The sequence below is a fragment of the Bidens hawaiensis genome, unplaced genomic scaffold, assembly GCF_021521415.1.
Source record: "Bidens hawaiensis isolate Kalapana, Puna unplaced genomic scaffold, B.hawaiensis_p1.1 tig00031487_1, whole genome shotgun sequence".
Taxonomy (NCBI): domain Eukaryota; kingdom Viridiplantae; phylum Streptophyta; class Magnoliopsida; order Asterales; family Asteraceae; genus Bidens; species Bidens hawaiensis.
In genome coordinates, this window is record NW_027505214.1 from 208029 (window position 1) to 235825 (window position 27797).

At 39.4% G+C, this 27797-nt stretch overlaps 2 protein-coding genes across 3 annotated transcripts; one reads left to right on the forward strand and one right to left on the reverse strand.

The window, feature by feature from the left end:
• Positions 1–7119: 7119 nt before the first annotated feature.
• Positions 7120–10274, reverse strand: LOC143611550 (protein FAR1-RELATED SEQUENCE 5-like). The gene is made up of 8 exons (XM_077085750.1): positions 9773–10274; positions 9011–9303; positions 8664–8922; positions 8488–8542; positions 8156–8387; positions 8036–8087; positions 7853–7863; positions 7120–7758 (listed from the first exon to the last, which is right to left on the reverse strand). Exons 1-8 carry the CDS (start codon positions 10142–10144, stop codon positions 7131–7133), a joined length of 1902 nt encoding a protein of 633 aa, XP_076941865.1. The 5' UTR covers positions 10145–10274; the 3' UTR covers positions 7120–7130.
• Positions 10275–14041: 3767 nt separating this feature from the next.
• Positions 14042–27514, forward strand: LOC143611547 (uncharacterized). 2 transcript variants are annotated; one of them, XM_077085747.1, is made up of 6 exons: positions 14042–14262; positions 25145–25318; positions 25421–25546; positions 26223–26393; positions 26789–26953; positions 27049–27514. In XM_077085747.1, the coding sequence occupies exons 1-6, from the start codon at positions 14077–14079 to the stop codon at positions 27364–27366; spliced, it is 1140 nt and encodes a 379-aa protein (XP_076941862.1). In that variant the 5' UTR covers positions 14042–14076; the 3' UTR covers positions 27367–27514. The 2 variants fall into 2 exon arrangements, with proteins under 2 accessions (XP_076941862.1, XP_076941863.1); XM_077085748.1 differs by lacking the exon at positions 14042–14262 and adding an exon at positions 14662–14712.
• The last annotated feature ends 283 nt before the right edge of the window (positions 27515–27797 follow it).

The window sequence follows — 27797 nt, forward strand, 5'->3', positions numbered from 1 at the left end:
TTGTGAACATGTAAAAGGTCCGCAGTCCTTACCTATGTCCACAAATTATGGTACGTGCAAGGTCCGCAGTCCTTCCCTATACCATCCTATATTGACAACATGTACAAGGTCCTCAGTCCTTCCCTATGTTGCAACCTAAACCATAGCATGTACGAAGTCCGCAGTCTTCCCCTATGCTACCAGAACACAAGTATAGCACGTATAAGGTCCACAGTCCTTTCCTGTGCTGACGCCTATCTACAATACGTATAAGGTCCGCAGTCCTTATCTACGTTGGCGTCAATCACCTATAACCATAGCACGTACGAAGTCCGCAGTCTTCCCCTATGCTACCACAACACAAATATAGCACGTATAAGGTCCACAGTCCTTTCCTGTGCTGACACCTATCTACATTACGTATAAGGTCCGCAGTCCTTATCTACGTTGGCGTCAATCACCTATAACACGTATAAGGCCCACCGTCCCTATCTACGTCTACATCTATCATCTACATCACGTATAAGGCCCGCAGTCCTTAACTACGCCATCACCAGCCGAGTCTAGGTCCAACAGAAGTTAGAGGGATTCGCCATCCTAACTTACTATGTCGAACGTAGGACTCACATACCAGTAGTGTACCTGTATACACATACTTCACATATACAATAATTACATTATAGCATAAGAACACTATATGCGTTCTTTACATCATTCATTTAACAACCATACCCCTTGTCGATGCGTGCAATATCCGAAGATCGTTCACGCCTCGACAAGTGTTCATTTGTAATGTTCATACATCTTCCATATATAATATTCGTACCTTTTTTTATAACCTGACAGTACGCGCAATATCCGAAGATCCTTCGCGTACCGACAAACAATCATTCATACCTATCACATATATCACATATGGCATACACTTATCACTTAGGATAAATGTATTAACAACACATCGAGTATGCACACAGCCCCGAAAACATAACAAGGAATGGGGCTAGAAACTCACCTGAACTCGGTTACTTCTTCTGCTAACGGTTACTCCTTCTTGAGCTGTGTGCGTCTAACTGTTTAATAATTACAGTATTAAGTACCGCTCTAGTCATCTCATTGCTACTTAATTAGTCTTACACCTCTAAGCTGTTTTACTTTATTGAATCATTACCCGGTTAGTTAATCGTTACTCATTAACCTTTAAAGGTATCTTTCATAAATTGCCAAACTCCAAGGGCTGTTATGTAATTATATAATTCTTTTCTAAGTCCAGGGACCATTCTGTCTTTATATTAAACTCTTAGTTCGTTACTTTGCCCTTAACGAATTGGGTAAATAATCATCCTCTGATTCGCTAAGCTCCCATAACGAACTAGCTAACGAATCACCCTCTGATTCGCTAAGCTCCCATAACGAACTAGCTAACGAATCACCCTCTGATTCGCTAAGCTCCCATAACGAACTAGCTAACGAATCACCCTCTGATTCGTTAAGCTCCCATAACGTACTAGCTAACGAATCACCCTCTGATTCGCTAAGCTCCCATAACGAACTAGCTAAAGAATCACCCATAACGAATCACCCATAGTTCTTATCCAGACTTTGACTCAAGGGTCAAAGTCAAAATCGTCAAGAACACAGATTAGTCAACAGATCTTAGATCTGCAATTAAACCTTCGTTTCTTAACCAAATCTCACGATTTTGGTATCAATGGAATCGTCTGACCAGCGCCTACAAACCCCAATCATCAAATCGGCCAAACATTTACATTTAAAGGGTGCGATTTATGCATCTACATACGGGTTTCTTCATATTAACAATTAACCTATCAAACTGTAATCAATTTCAGTAAGTTTAGCTTTGTTGGATTCGTTTTTACCATACTAACACAGATCTATGATTTCTAGACTAAATCCGAACCTTAACGAACAAGTTCTCGATATAAACGTACCGTAAACGAATCGAACTACGAACACGAGCTGGTCTTTGATGTTGCTTTGGTTCGTCACGACGATCTAGCACCAACAAGTTCGGGTTCTCATCTTCGGATCTTGGCTCGGGTTATAGGATAAGGTTTGTGTGTTTTTTCTAAGGTATAGGCTAGTGTGTAGATTAGGATAAAAATGGAAAGGATTAGGGTTTAAGGGGTATTTATACTCCCTTAAGCCCATGGACCTAAGGCCCATCTTTCCCTTTTGGTCTATAATTAAGTCCATCTAAAAGCCTACTTATCCTATCATATTTTATTATTATTATTACTATCCGAACGAAAAATTGGGATGTTACATGGAGCTTGCAGTGAGAAAGAAATAATCAATGAACAAGTGAGTGAAGGTAAAACAAGCCATGATCAATTAGTGGGAAAAAGTGCAACTGATGTGGATAATGTTCTGATGATCATTGATGCTGGAAAGGAGAATGAAAAATTTGAAAATGATCATGGTAAGTAACTATTACTTTCTAATGTTAAAAATAGCACTACTGATGCAAAAATTAATTTTTTTAATTTGAAAAAATACCAAAACGGATGATGATGTTCCTTCAAATATTGAACAAATTGAAAACGATAAGGTTCTGCTGATCACTGGAGCTTGCACCGAAAAAGAAATTAACAATCATCAAGTGACTGAACATGCAACAAGAGTAGAAAATCATCAAGATGAAGAAGAAAAAAATGAAACTGCGAACAAAGAACAAAATGAAAAAAATGTTGAAGAAAATTTGATGATTCCTATCGGGACAGCAACTCAAGAAATAATAGACTACTACTCTACCCCTCCACAGTTGTCTGGATTGTCTGCATATATGCCTAAAGAACCTTTCACCGAAGAGGAACATGTAACAGTTCTAAAGCATACAAAACATTTCCTTATAAAAAAATTATTAACGAAAATATATATTACAGAATTGGAACAAAGAAATGGACACAAAATTAGAGGAATTTGATAAAATTGTCTCTCAAATCAATGAGTTGGTAAAAAGAGGTAAAGAAATACATGGAACAAACATATGGTTATTTGACAGGTGTTGTGCTTGGGAAGCTAAATTCAATCAAAATCATTGTTCAAAAGAAACACCATTTGGATCTCAATCTGAAGGAGAAGGCCTAAATGAATTAGGTAAACACCATTTGTTTCCCTTAATTGTATACTACAATATCTAACCCCCTGTATAAAATTACAGTTGCAGCAGTTGATCTTTCAATAAGTCAAAGCAACTGTGGTGTGGATTCATGGGATACCAACAAGGGAGACAATGATGATGATATGAAACAAGACAAAGAGAAAGACAAAGAAATGGATAATCAGTTGGGAGAAAAAAATGAGAAAGATCATAACAAAGGTAAAAACATCTTGACTACACATTCTAATACGTTTTACAGTTAGAAAACTTTGGTATTTATTAAGTATTTTAATAAATCCAAAAGCTGATGTGAGCCAAGAACATGAAAATCCGAAAACCTTAGCCAATGAGGTAAAAAAAGATGCTGGCAACGTAGTTGAGGACAATGAAGTTGCTTTGACACAAGACAATGAGGAGCAAAAAGATGTAGAAAATCGGTGGGAAGAAGAAAATGAGAAACAACAATATACGGGTAAAAAAATACAAATGGTTTATACGTTCTCAAACGTTTAAACATTTAATTTTTAATTTTTTTATTATGTAAACAGATGATGTAACCAAAGATGATAATGATGCTGTGATAAAACAAGATGTAAGCCAAGAAGATGAGAATCAGGGTAATGAAGTAGCACAAAATGTTGATAACCAAGGTAAAAACAAAATCTGCTATTAAAATGGTGTTTCTTATACGTTCTGCTCATCAACTTTTTGTATTTATTATGTATGAAAAATGATGTGACACGAAAGAAGACGTGAGACAAGACCATGAACAACCAAAAAATGTTGAGAATCAAGTTGGAGTAAACAACGAACAAAAGGTAAAAAAGGTAACAAAAAAACATCTCACTTGTATGTTCTTATACATTCTATTACAGTATATCTCAAATATTTTTATTTATTATGTATTTAAATAAACAAAAATAATGTGAGCAAAGTAGATGTGAGAACCCAACTGGGAGTAACCAACGAGGCAGAAAATAAACAAGAAGATATGAATCCAAAAAGCTTAACAAAAAAAGTAGAAAAGGTCGTTGAGAATCAAATGGGAGTAACCAAAGAGCAAGGAAAAACACAAGGTAAAAATAAAGACTTTCTAATATATTAATTTTATTTTGCTACGTTACTAAATCTTGTTTCATTTGATATTAGAAAATCTTTCAAACACAAAAAAGTTGTTTGAAGATAATGAGATACAGGATGGCTCTGCAGATGAGGGAGATCAAACTCAAGGTAAGGGCAGATCCCATGATGTGTTCATAACACGTTCTAATACGTTCTACTAATTTTATATTGTTTTGTCTTAGTAAAAAGTATAAAAATAAACGTTACTAGCAAAGGAATTTGATGCATCATCTGACAGGCAACTGTTCAGTAACAACATGTTAACTGCTAAAATTGATGAGAGGCAAGACGAATAAACCAGACATATGAGAAAAGATTGGGGAAAGCAAGTTTGACATGTTTATTATATTTTTGTATGAAAATAACCTTTTAATGAGTTTGTGCTTATACTTTCTGGTAGTTCTAAATAACTTGGTTTAATTAGATGTTGCTTATACGTTCTATTATATTTTGTATGGAAATGAGATTGAAAACTTGGATATATAATTTGGTATGCAATTTGGTTTCGTTATATTTTGCATGGAAATGAATTTTTAATGAGTTTGTGCTTATACGTTCTAGGTAGATCTAAATAACTTGGTCTAATTATATCATGCTTATACGTTCTGGTAGTTCTAAATAACTTGGTTTAATTAGATGTTGCTTATACGTTCTATTATATTTTGTATGGAAATGAGATTGAAAACTTGGATTTATAATTTGGTATGCAATTTGGTTTCATTATATGTTGCATAGAAATGAATTTTTAATGAGTCTGTGCTTATACGTTCTAGGTAGATCTAAATAACTTGGTCTAACTATATCATGCTTATTCGTTCAAACTATATTTTTATGGAAATGAGAGTGAAAACTTGGATTTATAATTTGGTATGCAATTTGGTTTCATTAAATTTTGCATGGAAATGACTTTTTAATGAGTTTGTGCGTATACGTTCTAGATAGATCTAAATAACTTGGTTTAATTATATCATGCTTATACATTCTAACTATATTAAAACATAGAAAGTTAAACAAAATAACATTAAACATAAAAACATATTACATAAAAAAAACATATAACATAGTTTTGACAAAGTCACAAAACACATCATACATTAGAAAAAGAAACATACTACAATTATTGGGTAAAAACACAGAAAATGCAGCTAATCCAAATTTATTACATAATAGACTTGAGAAACTTGGTCTTCAAATCAAGAGAGCAATTGAGAAGTTTTATCGCCTTACAAAGATCTTTCAACTCATCCACCTCCTTTTTCCCTGTGTCAATCAAAAACAAAGCACACAAATAGTTAATAGTACTACTTGGCATGTTTACTAGCAAATTTATAATTTCATCCCTCATTTCCATATTAACACCAGCAGTCTTGATAAACTCATCATGTAAAGCAGCACGATTCTTTATATCTTCCTGGATCTGCGCTTGAATCTGTTTCAACAACAGATCCTTAGCTGATGAAGAAGATGACAATGAAGATGATGAACCCTCACAATCCATATCTTGTGGAATGATTTTTGTGTGGTGAAATGAAAAGGAGTGGTTGAAAATAAATAGATAAAAATAAAGGTATAAGACAAAAAACTACAGTAAACGAAATTTATTGGGAACAGTGAGAATCTTTCAAAATATCACAAATTGTTTTAAAGTACACGTTTTTACACGTTCCAAAGTCAAAACTGACATATGCATGTAATTATGAAGTTGCACGTTCTCACACGTTCTAATGAATGGCAATTTGAAAAAAAAAATTGAAAGATATATGTGATTAATCAGTATAAACTTTCGTCAGATTTTAAAGTAATTATGTTACTATTACACGTTCTAAGAAGTTCCATCAAAATGTCAGTTTTGAAAAAACACTTGAACGTTCTAATACGTTCCATCAAATGCCATCTTGAGAAATAGACCAAAATTTAAACCTACTGAAATGACAGATGTTATATGTTAAAACACCAACCAGTTAATAAATTCCAAATAAAAAATAAATTAACAATTTCTTTAAATAATTTCAAATATTAACAATTTCTTTAATAATTTATCTATCTGACAAAGCTATGATTACACTTAGACGTCCTTATACGTTCGAAAGATTCTCACTGTTTGACAAGCAGTGACAGATTATACTGAATTGATTACAAATTGAAAAAAATGGTTATGTAATCATGGCTACTAAGCTGTTAAATCTAACTAGATATAATTATATTGAATTAAGATAAATTGGGCTATAAAAAGAGAGCTAACACAACAAACCAAAAACACACAAAAAAACACACCAAAACAAACAAAAAAAATGAAAAAAAAATATGGATTCTAGGAATGTTACTGTGAAGAGCATTTTCCGATCAAGAATCAACATTGAGCTTGCTAGAGACTGTAATCGGCTACAAGTGGTTGAAGAAATTAAAGGAAGTGTGAATGATGAAGCAACAAAAAACGGTGTTCTGTACCAAGAAGTTCTTAAGCACCCCGATAGCAGCTTCAAGAAAGAGGCAACAACCTACCTGGAAAACCAGGCTTCATGCTATGATCAGCTTCATGATGTTCTGGAGAAAACAGCTCACAAGGTGAATAAAAGAGTTAAGCGTGAAGATGCTCAAGAGATCCTTGACAACAACTAGGGTTCGAGATGACGGCTTGTGTTGTGGTGTGGTGGTGGTGTGATGTGGTGGTGTAGTAGTTTAAAATAAGTTTGTAAATAGGTTATTTTGAAAAGTCTCTAGATGTGGTCCTCTTTTGTAACCTCTGTGGAACATGGTTTAATCTATCAACAGTTTTTAGCAAAGTATTATTCACCCAGCTTACACGTTCCAGTACCCACAAAAAAGCTTACACGTTCCAGAAAAATAAAAACATAAAAAATTTAAAAAAGAAAGGAAAATATGAACAAAACAAGAACACTAAAAAAAACTATTTTTCTCGAAGTTGAGGACAAGTTCGGCTGTTATGACCCTGTTGATGACAAACTTTGCATTCCCTATATTTTTTGCCAGATCGACTTATAGCTATCTCTTTCTGTGATTTAATCCGTTTATGTGACCCGCAACCTTTGTTTTTTATACCACTAGGCACACGGACAGTCACCTCATTTGGTTGATCATAACCTAGAATAGCAGAAAACCTATCCCTTTTTGATAAAAGAGTTCTTTTGTATCTTGTCTCATCAGCTTGTTTGATCATTATATTCATTTGATCCCTGACTTTGATTAACTCATCAACATCAGTTACATAACTATTTATGAGATACTCTCCAGCCAATGTTATTTCCCTTGAGATCTCTTTAACTTTTAAAAATTTGTCATTACCGAAACTTGAAATAGGAGCAGTTCTAGGATTAAGACCAGCATCTCTCTTCCAACGATCCACCATGTACTTTTTTGGAAATCTGGTAACTCTGAACAAATTTAAAATATAAAGGCTGTGACGACATAATAATCCATAATGTTCAAATCTTTTGCATTGACATGAAATAGTCGAGTCAATTCCGTCCTCACCTTCCTTCTTAAACAAAACCTGACACACAAAATATATAAAAATACTTTACACATTCTGTAAAAAATCAAAAAATAAAAATCAATTAAAAAGTTTTACAACGTTCTACCCAAAAAAAAATTTGTTTAACTATTTCATACCTCCAAATAGCCTGGGACATAAGCATTAAATTCAAATACAGAAAATCTCACACTATCTTCTTCTTCAGTTGATTTCAAGCATGCAACACCGCTTCTAATATGAAACATTTCATCTTAAAAATCATTAAAAATAGCCTTTGTATACATCAGCTCTGCTTCCTTCTCAAACGGGTTTGAACTAACCGGATCTGAATGCGTGTACCTTGTACCATGATCATTTTTCCTACCATTGTGCCTTTGAATCTCCATAAAATGATCAATATGACTAAAGAACTCAACTAGTGATAATTGTGAGTTAGAAACTCGACAAAAAAATGATTTTCACTTTCTGATCTCGATGTAGTTCTCATAAGACCAGACAATAGTTCATCCATATAATACGTGGGGATCCAATCATATCTCATTTCAAACATGTCAGACAACCATTTATTTGTTTCGAGATCATATTCCTTCATTATTAGTTTCCATTGTGTCTCGAATTCAGATTGAGAAATTGCATCCGTCCAAACAATGTCACATATTTTACGTTTGAAATCTTCATTGTTACAAAGGGCAACACCAACATGATGTTGGAAAATTAAAAATTTGTTAAATCGGTTAATATCAGAAAACAATGGGTATATACAATCTTATACGTTCTACTACATTCATAACTGGTGCAGACAAAAAAAAAACAAAAACTGATACATCCTATAAAAATGTTTATACGTTCTAAAACATTTTGTAAATATATGCAGCTATGTATATACATTATAACACGTTCTAAACACATATGAATAATGCTTTAAAAATACGATAAAAATAAAGTTACCTTGTCAGCAAGTTTTTTCATAATGTGCCACATACATAACCGATGTCTCGAATTTGGTAAAACAAGGGAGATTGCTTGCTTCATTGCAGGATATTGATCAGTAACAACCACCTTTGGGGCAATACCAAAAGAATCAAGAAAAACTTTCAAAAGCCATGAATAAGATTCAATAGATTCGGACGATGATAACGCAGCACCAACAGTAACATTCCGACAGTGATTATCAATGGCAGTAAATGGTACAAAAACCATATTGTACCTGAAAAAACAAGTTAATATAAAAACTAATTAAAAAAATGTGTAAAAATATAAAAAAAGTAAAAAACAATTGTATCAATTTGACATACTTGTTTGTCTTAAATGTTGCATCAAATGATATAATATCTCCAAAAGCCAAATAATTTTTCTTTGAAATATCATCAGCCCAAAACAAACGATCTAACTCACCGTTAGTATTAACTGTATACTCAAACGAATAACCATAACAACAGTTTTTCTTCCCGCTTAATCTTTGTACAACCATTTCAGCGTCATACTCGCCAATATAACAAGTTAAACTCTGTTTGAAATTCTTACAATCATCTTTTGTAGCCCCAACTTCCTCAAATCCTCCATACTTTGTCCTCATAATATGAAACGCCTTAACAGGGCCCAAGTTCAATGTTGACATTAGAGATGATCAAATAAACCGGTTCTGGAACCGGAACCGGTGGAACCGAACCGGACCTGAACCGGTTCCTACCCGTTTTTTGTAGGAACCGGACCCTATCTGATTCAACCCGATGATCCGTGACCGGTTCTTGCATTTCTGAGTGGGGGCGGGTAGGAACCGGAACCGGTTCCTAACCGTTTTTTTTGGCCGTTTTTTGACCGTTGGGGTCAAAAATAGCCGTTTTTTGACCGGTTAGGGTACAGGAACCGGTTTAGGAACCGGTAAGAACCGGTTCCATAGGTTAGGGGTCCGAGGATGGGAGAACCGGTTCGGTTCCCTAACCGGTTCGAGCCTGGAACCGGTTTATAAGGGAGTTTTGAATATAGGAACCGGTTCCTAGTCCCAAACCGTTTTGAACATCTCTAGTTGACATCTCATATATAATATCTTGTTGTACATGAGTCAACTTTCTATTTGATCGAAAAAAATGCATATCATTTGCATGCACCATTTCATGATTATGTCCTTCGAAAAAATCATTAATTTCAAACCTCAACCCATCAACAGATTTTAGAAAAATTTGAGCTCGACAACCACACCTAATTGTTGGTCTCTTCCTTCTTTTATAATACGGTCTGCTGGAACGATCTTTTTCAGCCATAGAATCATAACTATTTGCTGGCTTGTGACCTTCTTTTGAACACGTAAAATATTTAGACTTTAATAAACCCTCATTCATGTACGAGCCTCCTTTACGAACACAAAAACCAGCTTTCTTTGCATATTCACGATAGAAATCATATGCATGATCAACAGATTCAAAAACCATTCCTTTTTCAGGTTTGCAAGATGCATTAACTTGAGGTATAACAAGATCTGATGAAGGATCTGATAAAAGAAAATTCAATCTAATACATTCTTATACGTTCTAACATGTTCAAAATCAAAAACGCAAAAACAAAAGCTCCTATTCACAACTTGATATGAAAAATAATTTTCAAAAACACAAAACTATACGTTCTTATACGTTCTAATAAAAAAACCATTCCTACTCGCGATTTGAAATTAAGACAAATAATTTGATGTCTAAATCGATTCACAAATACTTGGCACCTATACAAAAACACAAAACATCAATCATATAATATACAAAACATAAAAAAAATAAGCTAAAAAAATGATAAAATTAACTTATCAGTCCATAAAACCTTCAGTATACAACTAAAAAACATCAAAAAAATATCCTAATCACAAAAAATTGCCCAATCCTATACGTTCTAATACGTTCTAAATCAAACAACAAACAAACCTTCCCGTGAATTGCTATTACGACACATAAATCTGAAGTTTATTCGAATCAAAATTACTAAACAATTATAAAAACACATAAATTCATAAAATTCATAATCGATCGTAAAATCATCAAAAAAATTAACCTAAAAACCGAAAAAATTAAGTCGATTAAACCTACAGTGTACAGCTAAATAAATAAAAAATAGATTAAAACTAAAACTAAAATAAACTTACTTTGATGATCATAATACATGACGTTAAACAATCAACGGTACCGTCCAGTTAATCGAATAACAAAAACCGCCAATTCAATTCTTAATCAGTATTTGGATACGTGATCAAATTTATAATAAACGGTTTATAATACAGGCGCGATCGATTTTGAAAAGTAATGTAAAAAGACAAAAACACCTTTATGGGTACTTAACTAATCAGATTAATTAAATTGGAAATCAACGATAAGAAGTCTATCGTACGTAATGTATGATAACCAATTTATATATATAGGATGAGTATCATTACACAACTGTTAATTTATTTAAGAACTTGAAGGAACCCTTAAAAACTAACGTTTTTTATAAAACTTTTTGTATGTTAATGTTATTTGAGTGTAGTTTTATCATTTTTTATATTTATATTTACGATTACAATTTTGAATATTAGTTTTTATACATATCTATTTGTTTTACACATATGTAAACTTGTGATTAATATATGTAATCGAAAATTTTTATATAAAATATGATAAAACTACTCTTAAATAATGTTAATATATAAAAAAAATTTAAAAATTGTTTGGAGATTACGACTTTAAAAAAATTTAAAAATTGTCACATGTTTATCGAGATCTTAATACCACCACCTGTATGGAGATTACGACTTTACAAAACCTTTGCATACACTTTTCCTCCACTAAATAAATTTCCTTACCCGACATTGTCCCCCCAAGAGCCCATTTGGACCTCATTCATGTTTATTTGCTAAACCAGACATTACACACCATTTCAGCCTTGGCCTTCATTATATTTTAACCCTGTGTGATGAAATCCAGTTCATTATCGAGTTGTATATAACCAGTTGTTGAGCATAGTACACAATGTACGTATGTCTAGGTTGAGTTGTAAATATGTGTTTGTCAGAGTTGTATAATTATTTGCTTCAGTGTATTGTCTATCAGTTTGCAAAAAAAAAAAAGATTGAAAAAAAAATCAACAAAAAGCCAGAAAGAAAGTCAGTTCTTATTCAGTTATGTAATTAGCAGTCTGTTTTTTTATTAGAGTTCTGTGTATTTGTTTAACTGGGTTTCATCCACCTTAGTCACTAAATATGCCTATTCCGCACCCAACCTAAGCCTCAGCAAAACCCTAGTCCGAGTCTTTATGAAACCGGTGGGTAATGGGTGGAGATAAGACTGACCTGCAAGCTTATTAATTAGTTGTGACTCATATTTGGTATTTGAGGGCAGAGACATATACTGGCACATCTTTTGCTAGTCCAGATATTAAACCGATAGGAGTGTTGTTAGTGTGAGGGGTATGAACATGTATGCCTTAACCGGAAACAAAGTACACTTGTCTGGGCGGCTCTATTGTTTTTATTATAGCACTTAACCTTAATTGTGGGATGTCAATCTAGAAAGTGTCAGTCTGGGAAACCGGGTATGACCTTAAACCTTACTAGTATTAATGGCGATAATTTATGAACATATGATAGAGGTTGATGTTTACTTTAGAGTTTGCTTGAGAGCAAGCAAAAGATAAGTGTGGGGATGTGATGGTTGGTTAATTTGTATATAATTAAGTTCGTTTATTTATTAGTTTTAACTGTTTATTGTGGGAACTTCGATACTTCATACGTGTTTATTGTATTTCAGGTCATAGACGTTAAAGTACCTAATTTGGACCTGTACGAGCACGGGATGAAGACCCGGGATGATGCGTGATAGTGTTTGATCAAAACTGATGAATCTGGGTAAAAGTTGGTTTAGCATATCATTTGCTGAAGACAGAGTATCATATGCTGAGCATAAGAGGGAGCGTACATCAGGTGTCTTTAAAGTATGGTATGCTGAAATAGAGTATCATACTCTAAAGTTAGAGTACCATTTGCTGAGCCAGAGTACAATTTGCTGAAATTAGAGTACCATATGCTAGACCAAAATAAACTACGGGATTCGCATTTTTAAAACCCTATATAAGGATAAAATTAGGGTTTGGAAAAGAGACTTCTGGCTGGCAGTTTACAGAGCTACAAGAGGGCGATTCCACCATTCCGATTCATATCGTGATCACATACATGTTCCATATCATCATAATTGAAGATTCCATGATGTCGATGCTCGGCTAACTTCTCCGAATCATACCTGGGATGTAAAGTCTGTATTATTTTCAGTTTTCTCATGTAACTAAGAACGTTTATGTATAATTGTTTATGGTTAATCTATGATTATTGATGTTTAGTATTTCTGTGTGTTCAATCGGTTTAGGTTTACGTTAATCTGAACGATTAGTTACCAGTTGCTATAATAATTGATCATAGGACCGCTTGATTAGGTTGAATACGATAAAACATATGATTGCCCTTAACTGAGTCACACTGGCAGGGACTGTTTGATAACAAGTGTCGTGTGTAAAGCGATTATTAATGTCTAAGGTTTTGTCTAGTTTATCAGTCTGTAGTTAACCGTTAATGATTAATCTGTTAGGTTGCATGATATTACTGTAAGTTACTTACTTGAAGTCCCGGGTGTGATTTGCTTTTATTAATTGATTGAAACTTGTTCGTTGCTTAATTCTAAACTAAAACTAATTGCTTGTGTGATCAGCACTAAAATCTGCTACTTCATAATATTATAAATCTGTTACACGATTACATTGACCACATACTCCTGGTGGATACGATACCTTATTTACCATATCTACTTAGGTTATTTAGGTGTTTGCATGACTCAAACGACGGTCATCAACGGTAACGAGTACATCAAAACCAAAAACTTTTACGCTAGCAACATGATTCTAGTGTCTAAGGCTATGCGAACTGCGGCTACAAATGTGGGCAATAGGGGCGAGAAACCCGCCCCTAGGCGACAAAGAAGTGATAAATGAAGAGGGCAACAATGTCGCCGGGTGAAGAGATGATAACGATTGCCACATGTCATTAAACGTTTTATTTTGTAGTCCCTCCATCGTTGCAGATAGCGAAACAAATTATACTATTGTTAGCTATTACACGAAAATGACACTTTATTATTTTTTTGTTAGAAGACGGTTTGTAGGACCATAATAAACCAAAAGTCAGTTAAAACAACAACGCGTTGTACAAGTAACCACCACCACCTTCGTTCACAATTCCACCGTGATCTCCGATCACAATAATAATATCTTTTTTCCGGCGACATTCAGTATAAAATATCTTCTTCATCTTCTTCTAATCATATTAATAATAATAATAATAATCTATCAAACTCGTATGGCGTACCGTCGGAAGCATCCAGTTTCCAGGTCTTCAACTTTCAACGAACAGATTCATTACGATACCGTTACTCCGTCTTCATCATCACTTGCTGCTCAGGCGATTAAAGCTTCTGCGGTTCATCGTGACTCCTTTGTCTCCTCTGCTTACGTCAGCTCTGGTTTCAACTCTTCTCGATCTAAGGTTTACTGCTTCTGATCTCTTAATTTGTTACTTAAACGCTTAAGTATACAGTTATATATATATATATATATATATATATATATATATATACACACTGATGCACCGCTGATTTTGATCTAAAATGTTTGGATTAGGCGTTAGGTTATTGTTTTATGATTCTGCTTACGTCAGCTCTGCTTTAAACTCGTCTCGATCTAAGGTTTACTGCTTTTGATCCATTAATGTATTAGTTAAACTATAAGTATATGTATATAGTTTGTTAAGTAATGTTTGGTTATGGATCTGCATAGATAGTTTCATTAGTTTAACTATCGTGTCATTTGAACCAGTTTTGGCTTTAAATTTCAGTTACTTGATGTATAATTTGAAAGGAACCTTTAATGATTTTGTTAGGACTCCTCTGTCTCGTCTGCTTACGTCAGCTCTGGTTTTAACTCGTCTCGAGCTAAGGTTTACTGCTTCTGATCTCTTAAATTGTTACTTTAATTATGCTTATAGTTTCAATTTATATGATTTTGACCTAAAATGTTTGAATTAGTCGTTAGGTTATTGTTCTGTGATTTTGCTTATTTTGTTAAATAATGTTTGTTTATGGATCTGTATATTTACTTTCATTAGTTTAAAGATCGCATAATTAACGAGGATGATGAGCGAAACCGGACAAAAAACCGAAATTCGGTTCGGTTTTGAGTTTTCTAAAACGTTAGATTTCGATTTGATTTAGTTTTAGATTTTCGGTTTCTTCGGTTTTTCGCCATTTGAGCTTGAAAATCTATAATTTCAGTTTGGTTTTTTTCGTTTTTATTTCTTGCAGAACGGAAAACGTTAAAACGAAACCATCTATTTTTGTTTCGGTTTGGTTTTTATTTCTTGCAGAACAGAAAACGTTAAAACGAAATCATCTATTTTTGTTTCGGTTTGGTTTTTTTGGTTCTTTTTCCAATTTTTTTCGGTTTCATGCACTGAAGAGGTAGGTCCCAGCAGAGCCCAGTTGGACCCGCAAGACTCACCTCAAAGAGGGAAGCCTGCGTAGTTGAACCCGCAAGACTGACCTTCAACAGGGACGTCTGCGCAAAGGCTAAACTCGCAGAACTCACCTTGAAGAGGGACGTCTGCGCAGAAACCAACTGGATCCGCAGGACCCACCATGCTCAGAGACGTGACGTCCTTACGCGCAGTACGCAAGCTGTTCCCGCAGGAAAAGCCTCCCAATGGTGAAGTACCCCGCCTGTTCCCGCAGCTGCGGATACAAGCCATCAGGGAAGGCTACCTGCGCAGCAAAGCTACACGCACAAGGCACTTAACTCATAAATAATTCAGTAATGTCACCTGAAGAAGGAGTGAGCAAGCCGGGAACACTCCCGCACAAAGCCGGGAGAACTCCCGCCCAAATGAGCCAGTCCGTACGATACTGGAGGATCTTTTGTACTGTACCTGACGAGGTATGGACAAAAGATCTGACCAAGGATACGACAGCTCACTGACAACAGTATGACGAGCAGCACGCTCTTGTACTGTATGTCACTATTAGCCGATGCCTACTCACCAACCTGTCGGAGGACGTGCATGGCCTGCAGTTGGTGGAACAGGAATAGTACACAGCCGGCCTGGTCACTATCAGCCGCTGCCTATCCACCAACCACCAGCATGGCATGTGCGTAGCCCACAGTTGGCAGAACAGGAACACTATTCAGCCGGCTGTACCTGCTTGGAAACCTACCTTCGGCTATAAATACTCCAACACCTTGGAATGGTATCATCTTATCTCATATCTCATATCTTGATATATTACCTGATATCTGCTCTAGTCATTCTCTTAATATACACTTATATTCAAGAGCAATCTAGTCTGATTCTCACGCCGGAGGGTGGTCACAAGGAGGTACCCCCCCTTCTCAGTGACGAGCTCACGGTGTCTGTTTTCCAGGTTATCAGAAGAACCATCTTCGCCGGATCTAACCCCTCGTGGAAAACATCTACTTAACCCCCATATTATCCGTAATCTGCCCGGGGTCGATTAGTGTTTCTTCATTGGCGCCATCCGTGCATAAAAGCTAGAACTTAATTCTTTCAGTTTTCTCAAAACTTCTGGAAAGATGGTTAAAGTTACTCCGGTCCTAAAACCAACGAGTGACCAAGAAACCCCGGTAACCACAACCCCAGCTACTGGGGGGAATACCGGCGACTACACAGTTTTTACGAACACTACCCCGGTTACCCAAGCCGGGGCAAGTGCAGTAAATTTTACGAACACTACCCCAGTTACCCGAGCTGGGGCGAGTGCAGTAAATAATCTTTCACTGGGATTCACCGATACCCAGTTAGAGAGACAACGAACGAGGCTCCCCCGCCAAACACTCGATGAAGTTAAAGCGTGGGCGGAAGCACGTCAAAAAGAATTCCAAGCTGAGTTGGATGAACGCTTACGTTCACTCCAGCAGGCTGATGAATTCGGAGAGTACTTGGACGATGATTCGGAGGAATCCGATAGTGACGCAAACCCTCGTCATAGGGCGAAAGGGAAGCGTAAGGAAACGGACTCCCAACCGAGAAGGCATTTTGGAGAAACCTTCAAACCAAAAAACGCGAGTGGAAACCCACGTGACTTCTCCAAAACATTTAGACCAACTGCTGCAAATGCGGGAACGTCCAAATTTGCAAGGGACATTGCGGAAGCAATCGCCCCGAAAAGTGCCAAACAGATGTCCAACATCGGCACTTACGATGGTATATCTGATCCAGACGATCATTTGAACAGATTCATAGCGAGGGCAACCGTTAGTAGTTGGACGGAACCTACGTGGTGTTACATGTTCCAAATGACGCTTGTTGGGGCAGCTAGAGCGTGGTTCGATCGTCTACCGGTCCACCACATCTACGATTGGGCAGACTTCCAGCAGAAGTTCAGCCAACACTTCAGCCAACAAAGAAAGTATACCGAAGAGCAATGGACAATCCTCAACTGCATCCGAGAGGAAGATGAGTCTTTACTAGACTTCATCACGCGTTTCAATTCAAAGAAGCTATGTCTGGGCACTATTAGCGAAGATCTTGTTCGCGCTGCTTTCATCCAGGGCGCGAAAGACCCAGAGCTCATCCGCACCTTAACGGGTAAAGATGGCATGCCGTCCACGTGGGATGTCATCATGACAGCAGCTAAACGCTTTGCGGAAACGGAGAAGCAACTGGGTAGAGATCTCCCCCAGAGCACAAACCTCTACACCCAGAAAACAAGAGAAGACAACGTCCTTACCGCCCGACTAAACAAAAAGCGGAAGCTAGGGATTTGGCAGTCAAGGGTAAACTTTGACACCTCATCCGGCTTGCAACATCGGTTAGGCGGAAGGGATAACGTACAGTCGAACCAGAACTCCAGATGGACGCCACTCACCAAGAGCGTCACCGAGATATTCGCCACTGAGAAGCTCCCATGGCCAAAGGCTCCAATAATCCGACATCGTCACAATGCTGATCGGAGTAAATACTGTGACTTTCACAGGACAAAAGGCCACAACACTGAAGAATGCACAGACTTGAAGGACATCGTCGAAGCATTTGTCAGAGATGGGACGCTCACGCACCTCGTGACGTAATGAACGCTGAGCAGGCTAATGCGTGTAGAACCCCAGTTGGGGAAAACACGAATAAAACTGCAGCTTCAATGTCGGAGACTACATACTGCGTAAACAACGAGATTCCGAACCAAGTGCATATCGGCTCGAAAGGCTCGATGACACTCCCAAGAACATGGAAGGGAGCTCAATTACACAGTCTGCATGTAGATCAATTCCAAACTTGTAAAAGAAAAGGCCCAGAGCCACTTCTAATGGAAATGATTCTCCTTATCACATTGACGCTGATGGTCTTACATTTATACTTATGAACTTTCTACATTGATATGCCGGTCTTCACCGCATACATAAGTGGGGAAGTAAGTCGTTGCGTGTGGAAGGCGGCAAAACCCGCATAAACACAAAAAACGGCAAACCTTCACGCAGGTCAGTCATAGGTAAAGTTTGGTGATCCCACTAAATGAAAGTGCCGGTTCTAACCGCACAAATCATGATAGAGGAAACCGAACTAACCTATTGACAACCGCGCGTCGAACGGTTAATTTATTCAAAACGCTGATGCCGGTTTTCACCGCATGTGTAAAGAAATCGCCGCGTGTGGACGGCGGCAAAACCCGCGTAAACACAATAAACGAAAAACCTTCACGCAGGTCAGTTATAGGTAAAGTTTGGTGATCCCACTAAATGAAAGTGCCGGTCCTAACCGCACAAATCATGATAGAGGAAACCGAACTAACCTATTGACAACTGCGCGTCGAACGGTTAACTTATTCTAAACACTTAACGAAAAGATGAGGAAAACCTCCACGCAGGTGAGATATAGGTAAAGTTTAGCCATCCTACTAAGTGCAAGTGACGGTCTTACCCGCACAATCACAAAAGAGGAAGCAAAACTTCAACCTATTATCTACCACGTTCAAAGGTTAACTTATTCTAAACACTTAGAAAATTTCTAAGGAGAAGATGAGGAAAACCTTCACGCAGGTCAGCCATAGGTAAAGTTTGGTCATCCTACTAAATGCAAGTGACGGTTTTACCCGCACAATCATGATAGAGGAAACTGAACTTTAACTTATCGACAACCGCGCGTCGAACGGTTAACTTATTCAGAACACTTAGAAAATATCTTCAAGGAAAAAATGAGGAAAACCTCCACGCAGGACAGATATAGGTAAAGTTTAGCCATCCTACTAAGTGCAAGTGACGGTCTTACCCGCACAATCACGAAAGAGGAAGCAAAACTTTAACCTATTATCTGCCACGTTGATAGGTTAACTTATTCAAAGTACTTAAGAAATTGCTAAGTTAAACTACAGTATGCACAAGCGAATCATACATTGTTTATGCGGCAAAACAAGTGCCAAATTAAACTATAGTATGCATGAGCACGTCATATAACGTTTATAAAGCAAGTCATCCACTGAAAGTAGCGGTCCTACCCGCACAAAGATTTGTATTCCATAATAATTCAAGTATTACAAGAATGGCTGGGTAACTACCCGCCTACAAGAATATAAATCTATACAATGTAAACCTATCCTAACAGTGGGAAGGGATCTAAAGGTTCAAGCTTCAGGACCACTCCCTCCAAACCCACTTGTACCCGCACCATCAGTTGGCTGTGGCGGTTCAAGGAAGGTCTTAAGAATGGTTAGCCCATCATCAGCAGCAGCAACTTCGTTCACCTTCTCCACCACCGGATGCGGGAAGGCGGCATACTGGTTCACTGCTTGGTCATATACAGCTTCAGTATCCACATCATATAAAGGGAAGTTGGAAGGCGGGATGCCCTTCTCAACGAACCCTAGACCAAGCAGGAAGCCAGCCTTTTCCCCATCCTCATGAGAAGCGTTGAGGGCTGCGCTCATGGCATCGTCGTATGATGTGTCCGTGAAGACTCGATGCACAACCTACAAGAAAAAATACATCAAAACCTTTTCTATGTACAAAGAAAAGCGTAAAGATATTATGAAATTGCGCATACCTGAGACAACGCTTCTCGAAGAAGCCATTCCTTGGCAACCAGAGCCTCCTGGAGGGCAGCTTGAGCTTGGTTACGGGCGTGTTCGGCTTCACTTTTGTTAAGGTTGGCGAGCAACACTTCCTTAGCAGCAGCCTCTTCAACGCCCTTTAGCTTCCGCTCAGTGTGGTCAAGCACGCCCCTCTGGTCCAAGATCTCTTGGAGCTTCTTGGCGTCTTCCATAGCCAAGGCATCATGAGCCTGCTGGAGCCTCTCTAGCTTGGCTTTAAGCTCCTCATTCTCAATGCGTAGAGGCTCAGCAACAGCTTCAGCCTTGGTGGCCCTCTTAGTTGCGTTCTGTGCAGTTTCCTTAGCCAGCCGAAGCTGTTCGTTAACAGCTTGGGCAGCCTTGGAACGGGCCTCGAGACGGGCCTGAACTTCAACTTCAAGGGCCTTGAAGGCCTTCTCCTTCTCCGCAGCAACGGCGGAGAGCCTCCTGTTCTCCTCCCGGACAGCCCGCGCTTGAGCTACTTCTTGGATACGAGCTGCTTTTAACTTGTCGTTTTCACGACAAAGCAGCTCGACGCGCGGCTGCATCCGGGCTAGGAGAATCCGGAGCTCATTTGTCAACCTACCCTCCTGGTAGCTTGACATCGCTTCCCCCAGCGCACCAGCGGGGGCGGCGTGGCGCGCCCATTCGACGCATTCTACAGGCGTCCGAAGGGTTGTTCCTCGGCGGATGTTCCATCTTGGAACATACACTTCATTGGAATCCGACACTGCAAAAGCAAAAAGCAGTTAGGAAAAGATGATAAAAAAAACATATATAAAATAAAATAATAAAAAGGCAAAATAACCCTACGCACCTGTAGGGTCGACAACAGGCCTGTAGCCGCCAAATCCATCACCCGAACCTAACGGATATTCATCCAAGAGGTCAGGCAGATGGGAAGGAGGTAGAGATTGGCTTGACGCCCCAACACCGGACATACCTGAAGGACCGGCCGTAGTCGCCGGCGCCGGAGGAGGCATAGCGGAGGCCGCCGTGGTAGAAACCAGCGGATGTGAACTCACCGGAGGTGAACTCACAACCGCGGCCGCGGCTGTGGAAGAATCCACAGAAATACTCACCGCCGGCTCAGTGAAAGAATCAGTGAATATGGCACTGACAGCCGGCGGGGACGTCGTCACAGTTGGAACAGTTGGCTCAACCGGGTGAGCAACTGAACCAACTGAAGCAGGCGCAGTCGCCTGGGTCATCGCCTCAGGTAGGTTGACCAAGCCTACCGTCATGGGTCCGGAGGTACTCCTCCCCGCTCCACCCTGGAATGCGGTAGCATCCACGCCTGCACAAAGAAGATATATAAGTATAATGGCGGAAAGCTATGCAGTTGAAGTAAAGGAAGATTATACTTATGGGTTTTCTTGAGCCTAAAGGTTCTGACAGGCGGGGACGAACCCGATGGAGCCGGCCTCTTCACGCCGCTCACCGTCGTCACACTGGCTGCCCGGAGGTGACAACCGTCTCAACCTCTGGAACAGTGGTCTCACTACCACCAGGGTTCCCCGCCGCCTCCTCGCTCTGGGTTTCCGAGTCAAACCGGACAACCGGATCGGCGGTGGAGGCAACCTTCGCCTTGCCCTTCGCGCCAGTAGCCTTCTTTTTCCGCACCAACAAAGGACCATCTGCGGATTCCTCGTCAGAAGATGACAAGATTAGAGGAATTCCCGCAGAGGTTTGAGCATTGAGAGGGCGAGGGTCAAAAAGTTCTTTACCTGGCCGCTTGGCGCTCAGGATCTCGTGGCCTGGCGGGTAGACCTCCACGAACCGATCCGCCGTTTGCTCAAGGATGGGCAACTCGTTCTCATCTAGAGCACGAGTACCCATCCGAGCGGGACCATCACTCTCCCGCGGCTGCAGGAGAGATTGCAAGTCGTTTCCCTCTGTAAACAAAAAGAAAAAACGGTTAGAACAAAAACCCTAAATTAACGGATAATATGAAGCATACCGTAAGGGACAAAGTTCAAACCGTATTCAAGGACGATGGGAATTTGGGACGCCTCCTTCCACACCTGGCTCATCCCGAGCATCACCATCCCGGACTCCGCAAAGCGGTAAACCGGAGACTGGATCCGGGAAACCTTGGAGAACAATTCCGCCTCCTGGTAGTTGGAGGCGTGAAGGGCGGGGAGTGCTCTCCCATTCTTAAACGTCATCGCAAGGGGGACGACGCGAGCGGAGATATAAAAAAATTCCCGCTTCCACGACCGAAGACTGCGCTCGGTAGCGCAGATCTTCAAACCCTTGATCCGATTGACCAAGGTGTACCACCCTTGGATGCACCTCCAGGAGTAGAAGGTCATCAACCGATCAACGTGGGGCTCCACGCCCAGAATGAGGCACACCCACTCAAAGTGGCGGATCTTGGCGATCGCCATCGGGTGTACCTCCGTCAGATGCACATCGTGCCTCTCCAAGACACGGTATACAAACTTCGTCAATGGGAACCTGAGATTCCCATAGACGAAGAATGCAGCATACACCCCTATCTTGCCCTTGGGGGCATCGTACACCGTCTGGTGTGGCTCCGGAAACTCAGGCTCGAACGGCTCGAGCATGAACTTCCGGACGATGTACTGATAGAGGTCGGCCGGAAGAGCACACTGGCACTCGCCAGCAGTACTCTTGTCATCCTTATCGGAAGTGGACGACGGATTCTCGACGAACACGTCAGACTCCTCGGCAGTAGCCTCAAAATCGTGAGTAGAAGACATGTTTTGGAGGAAAAGAATGATTTCAGGAGAATGCTCGACAGAGAATATTCGCCGGAAATCGCTTAGAAGGAGAGAGAGAAGTGAAAGTGTGGATTACAAAGGACCCTCTCCCCCTTTATATACTCATCGCAATGAATGCGATGAATTTAATGCGGGGGAGAGAGAAAAGAGCTGGTGCAATGAAACTATGACACGTGGAAAAAGCAAGCTGGCAACAGCTGTTGACGGGACGCGCGCCGTAAAATCCGCACCCACGCGCCCAAAAAATCGCGCCCACACGCCTGAAAAAGCGTCTGGAATGACCATGTACTGTCACGTCGCCATAACTTCCTGCACGTCCTGACACTGTCAGAAGAAACCGTCGAACGACGTTTCAACAGTTTGGACTGTTCTTATCCTTTCACCAACTCTTCAAATTTCAACGATTCAAAAAGATTCAAAAAGATTCAAAAGTAAGCGGGAATATACCCCTTACCTTGGCAACCAAGTAACTATAAGACAGGTGCGGGTACAGTGTTAAGGCAAAACCCTTCACATACTTAGCACCTGCAGGGAATTGAAGCCAAGAATACCTCGGCAACCAAGTAACCATAAGACGGGTGCGAGTACAGTGTCAAGGCAAAACCCTTCACATACTAGGCACCCGCAGGGAATTGAAGCCAGGAATACCTTGGAAGTAAAGTAACTATAAGACGAGTGCGGGTACAGTGTCAAGGCGAAACCCTTCACATACCTAGCACTCCGCAGGGAATTGAAACCAAGAAGGATCTTCTGGGCCATGCTTGCGGAAACGGGAATAACATCCCCGCATAGCGGGAACGTCGAGAACTAGATTGTTTGAAGCTCCAAGATGGAATTGGTTGTTTAAACATAATTGATCACTATGTTCAAAACTACCAAAACCTCATGGAGAATCTACACAAGTGGAACTCAACGCTCCTGACTTGCGAGGAGGTTACAGACCTACCCGCATCACACCCAAAGATCAAGCAGAAAAGTCGGGAATTTCTGCACGTGACATTAGGACTTCCGCGGGAAGAATCCCCATGGAAAACCTTAAAACTAAACCCTTTTCAAAACCCTTTGCTTAAGTCCAAAAGTTCACCTCACTTATTAACAATTCATGAGAAGAACATTGGACTGGGGGGACTTGAAGAGGTAGGTCCCAGCAGAGCCCAGTTGGACCCGCAAGACTCACCTCAAAGAGGGAAGCCTGCGTAGTTGAACCCGCAAGACTCACCTTCAACAGGGACGTCTGCGCAAAGGCTAAACTCGCAGAACTCACCTTGAAGAGGGACGTCTGCGCAGAAACCAACTGGATCCGCAGGACCCACCATGCTCAGAGACGTGACGTCCTTACTCGCAGTACGCAAGCTGTTCCCGCAGGAAAAGCCTCCCAATGGTGAAGTACCCCGCCTGTTCCCGCAGCTGCGGATACAAGCCATCAGGGAAGGCTACCTGCGCAGCAAAGCTACACGCACAAGGCACTTAACTCTTAAATAATTCAGTAATGTCACCTGAAGAAGGAGTGAGCAAGCCGGGAACACTCCCGCACAAAGCCGGGAGAACTCCCGCCCAAATGAGCCAGTCCGTACGATACTGGAGGATCTTTTGTACTGTACCTGACGAGGTATGGACAAAAGATCTGACCAAGGATACAACAGCTCACTGACAACAGTATGACGAGCAGCACGCTCTTGTACTGTATGTCACTATTAGCCGCTGCCTACTCACCAACCTGTCGGAGGACGTGCATGGCCTGCAGTTGGTGGAACAGGAATAGTACACAGCCGGCCTGGTCACTATCAGCCGCTGCCTATCCACCAACCACCAGCATGGCATGTGCGTAGCCCACAGTTGGCAGAACAGGAACACTATTCAGCCGGCTGTACCTGCTTGGAAACCTACCTTCGGCTATAAATACTCCAACACCTTGGAATGGTATCATCTTATCTCATATCTCATATCTTGATATATTACCTGATATCTGCTCTAGTCATTCTCTTAATATACACTTATATTCAAGAGCAATCTAGTCTGATTCTCACGCCGGAGGGTGGTCACAAGGAGGTACCCCCCCTTCTCAGTGACGAGCTCACGGTGTCTATTTTGCAGGTTATCAGAAGAACCATCTTCGCCGGATCTAACCCCTCGTGGGAAACATCTACTTAACCCCCAGATTATCCGTAATCTGCCCGGGGTCGATTAGTGTTTCTTCATGCACACCTCTATGGCATCAACGATTTTATATCGTTAATCACATAACATTCAAGTATTGTACAGTTCATCGATTTACCTTTTAAATCAAACCTTCTTTTGCTCTTTCAAAGTTTTCTATCATTTATCTTATATGGACTTCGGTTATTATGCCTGACTTCTTTGCACAATCAATGAAGTGATAATGATAATAATAGTACTAAACATTATAATTTTGTAGGTGTTTTGCAAATTCTTTTGTAAAGTTCTTATATAATGAACTAATCTACCAACTATACAAAAATCAGTTACCTGATAAAATAAGTAGGCATTAGCTTCCTTGTTTGTGCTGATAAAGTTGAAATACCTGATTATGCAGGGTTCTGCTACTGCTACCTATGATTATACATCTATGGGAAGCACAAATGAACCAGGAGGATTTTGGGGCGTTTTAGCAAGGAAGGCTAAATCAATTCTAGATGACGATAATGCCCCTCGAAGTGTTCAAACTCCTAGCATTGTAAAGACTGAAACCGTCTCAACAAGCAACCAGGTAATTATTAACTTCCAAAATGCAAGCAATCAGTTCCTCTTTTCTTTTATTTTTGTGATTATATATAAATGTCAGATCAATGTTCACTTGGCTAATATTCAGGCTGAGCATCGGTACGAGTCTTTTGAGAACTCCAGAAAAATTGATAATCCCAAATTAAGAAAGGGCTTGGATAGACTCACATCTTCACTCAATCAAATTGGCGGAACAATTGGGAATGCCTTAGAGGTAAATGTTGTGTATTCACATTATGATTTGTATGATTGTATCTTCCCTGTTAGACCATTAGAAGTTTTAATTTTTTTTTATATAAGTGTGTGTTATGTTAAAAGCCGAAAGACAAGGGCACATGCACCAATCAGCCGGTGTCCCGATGATTGAGTGCTATGTGCCTTATGTCCAAGGCTTGATGCAAAACTACTATCGAGCCGGGGGTCTCACCGGAAGCAGCCTCTCTATCCCTATGGGATAGAGGTAAGGCTGTCTACATCTTACCCTCCTCAGACCCTACCATAGCATTGCTATTGGTGGGATATACTGAGTACGATGATGATGATGATGATGATGATGATGATGTGTGTTATGTTAAAATCAAGCATATAGTTCATGTTTTATGAATGTTACATATAAGGTTTTAATGAGTTCTTGACTTCTTCCATATATTGTGTCATGACCTTGATTTTTTAGTTTATTTTTTAACTTATGAATCTATAAAACAAAGGTTTAAGCCATAATTTGTTTTAACACGAGAACCCTAAAAAAAATTGCCGTCTGGTTGCAAGTTAACATGTTATTCTGTGCTTATGACTGGTAAATGTGATTTATCCAGTCAAAAAGAATAATTATTTTGAAAACAAAGTCATATAAACCGAAATAATATCTAATTATCTTTTATTATAATCAGGAAGGGCGTACCATTGTGGACAAGAAAACTCAAGATATCATACAGGAAACACGCAAACTGCAAAACAGAAGAAAAGTAACAAATGATGAACCGAATCAGTTGCAGGAACCTAAAATACAGTCTACACAGCAACACACGAACTCAGAAAACCAACTCAAAGCATCTCGCGACGTAAGGTGGCAAATGGTGTAATTATATATGTATGGTTGATGAAAATGCATCATACCATCATTTTATTTAAAGAAAATTACGGTTTTAGTCTCTGCTGTTTGACAAATACACCTTCATGATCCATTAGTTCTTAAATGATTTTTTGGCCAAACCTCAGTGACTAAAACCGTAATTTACTCTTTTCTTTAATATAGAGTTTCTTTCACATAAAAGCAACATAACAGCATATACAGTGATCAAACCCCCAAACGTGTCTAGTCACCTGACACATCATCGTCAACTTTTACATTTAATGTTATACACTATACACATTAAGTTTTTTGTATAAACTACTTGTGTTTTAATTTGTATCCTATCTGGTGAAATGCATTGTGGGCTATTGTTTTGGGTGACAGGTGGCAATTGCAACGGCTGCTAAAGCAAAACTACTCCTTCGGGAACTGAAGACACTCAAAGCTGATTTGGCATTTGCAAAAGAACGAAGTTCTCAATTAGAAGAAGAAAATAAAATGCTTCGCGAGGCTCTTGAAAAAGGAGACCACCCTACAGATGATGACATGGTATTCATTTAACTTTCCGTCATAATAACAAATTTAGATTGTTACTAAACTAATATAATCTTTGTTTAACATGTGATCAACGCTTGTTAAATCAGATCCGTATTCAACTGGAGTCATTATTAGCAGAGAAATCTCGTTTGGCTAACGAAAACTCTGTATACGCACGTGAAAACCGCTTATTAAGGGAAATAGTTGAGTACCATCAACTAACAATGCAAGATGTTGTGTATTTAGATGAAGGTATTGAAGAGGTTACCGAAGTTAACCCCGTAGGTTCTAGAACACTATTCGCTTCAACCTCACCACCATTACCTTCATCCCCGCACGAACCTCTTAAACAAACCACAGCTGACACATCGTTACCTTCGTCGCCGCACGAACCTCTTAAACGAACCACCTCTTGTCAAATGTAGTTAGTTATTCTTGTTTGTTGTATTCTTTTTGTGCAAAGTGGTATATTGTTGTTGTTTGGGTATATTATTGTGTGTATGGTGGGTGATTGTTTATTCTTTTGTTTGGTTTTGTAAGTAAGTGAGTGACAACATCACAACAATAACAAAAGGCTTGTCAAGTGTTTGGTTGACTCAATATTCTTTTCAAATAATTTGGTATAAAGATGGACTATTCTTTTGATTTTGTACAAGCATTTTGTCTTTGAATTTGTCATTTAATAATGTGGTATGATGATATGAATTGACACTAGGTCTTTAAAAGGTAAAGACAGAAAACTAGTGCAAGCTAGATCAGTATAATCACGTCGCTTTTAAAAGGTAAAGATAGAAAATGAGTGCAAGCTAGATTTGTATGATCATGTTATCCATCAACATGGCACAATCAACCTTAT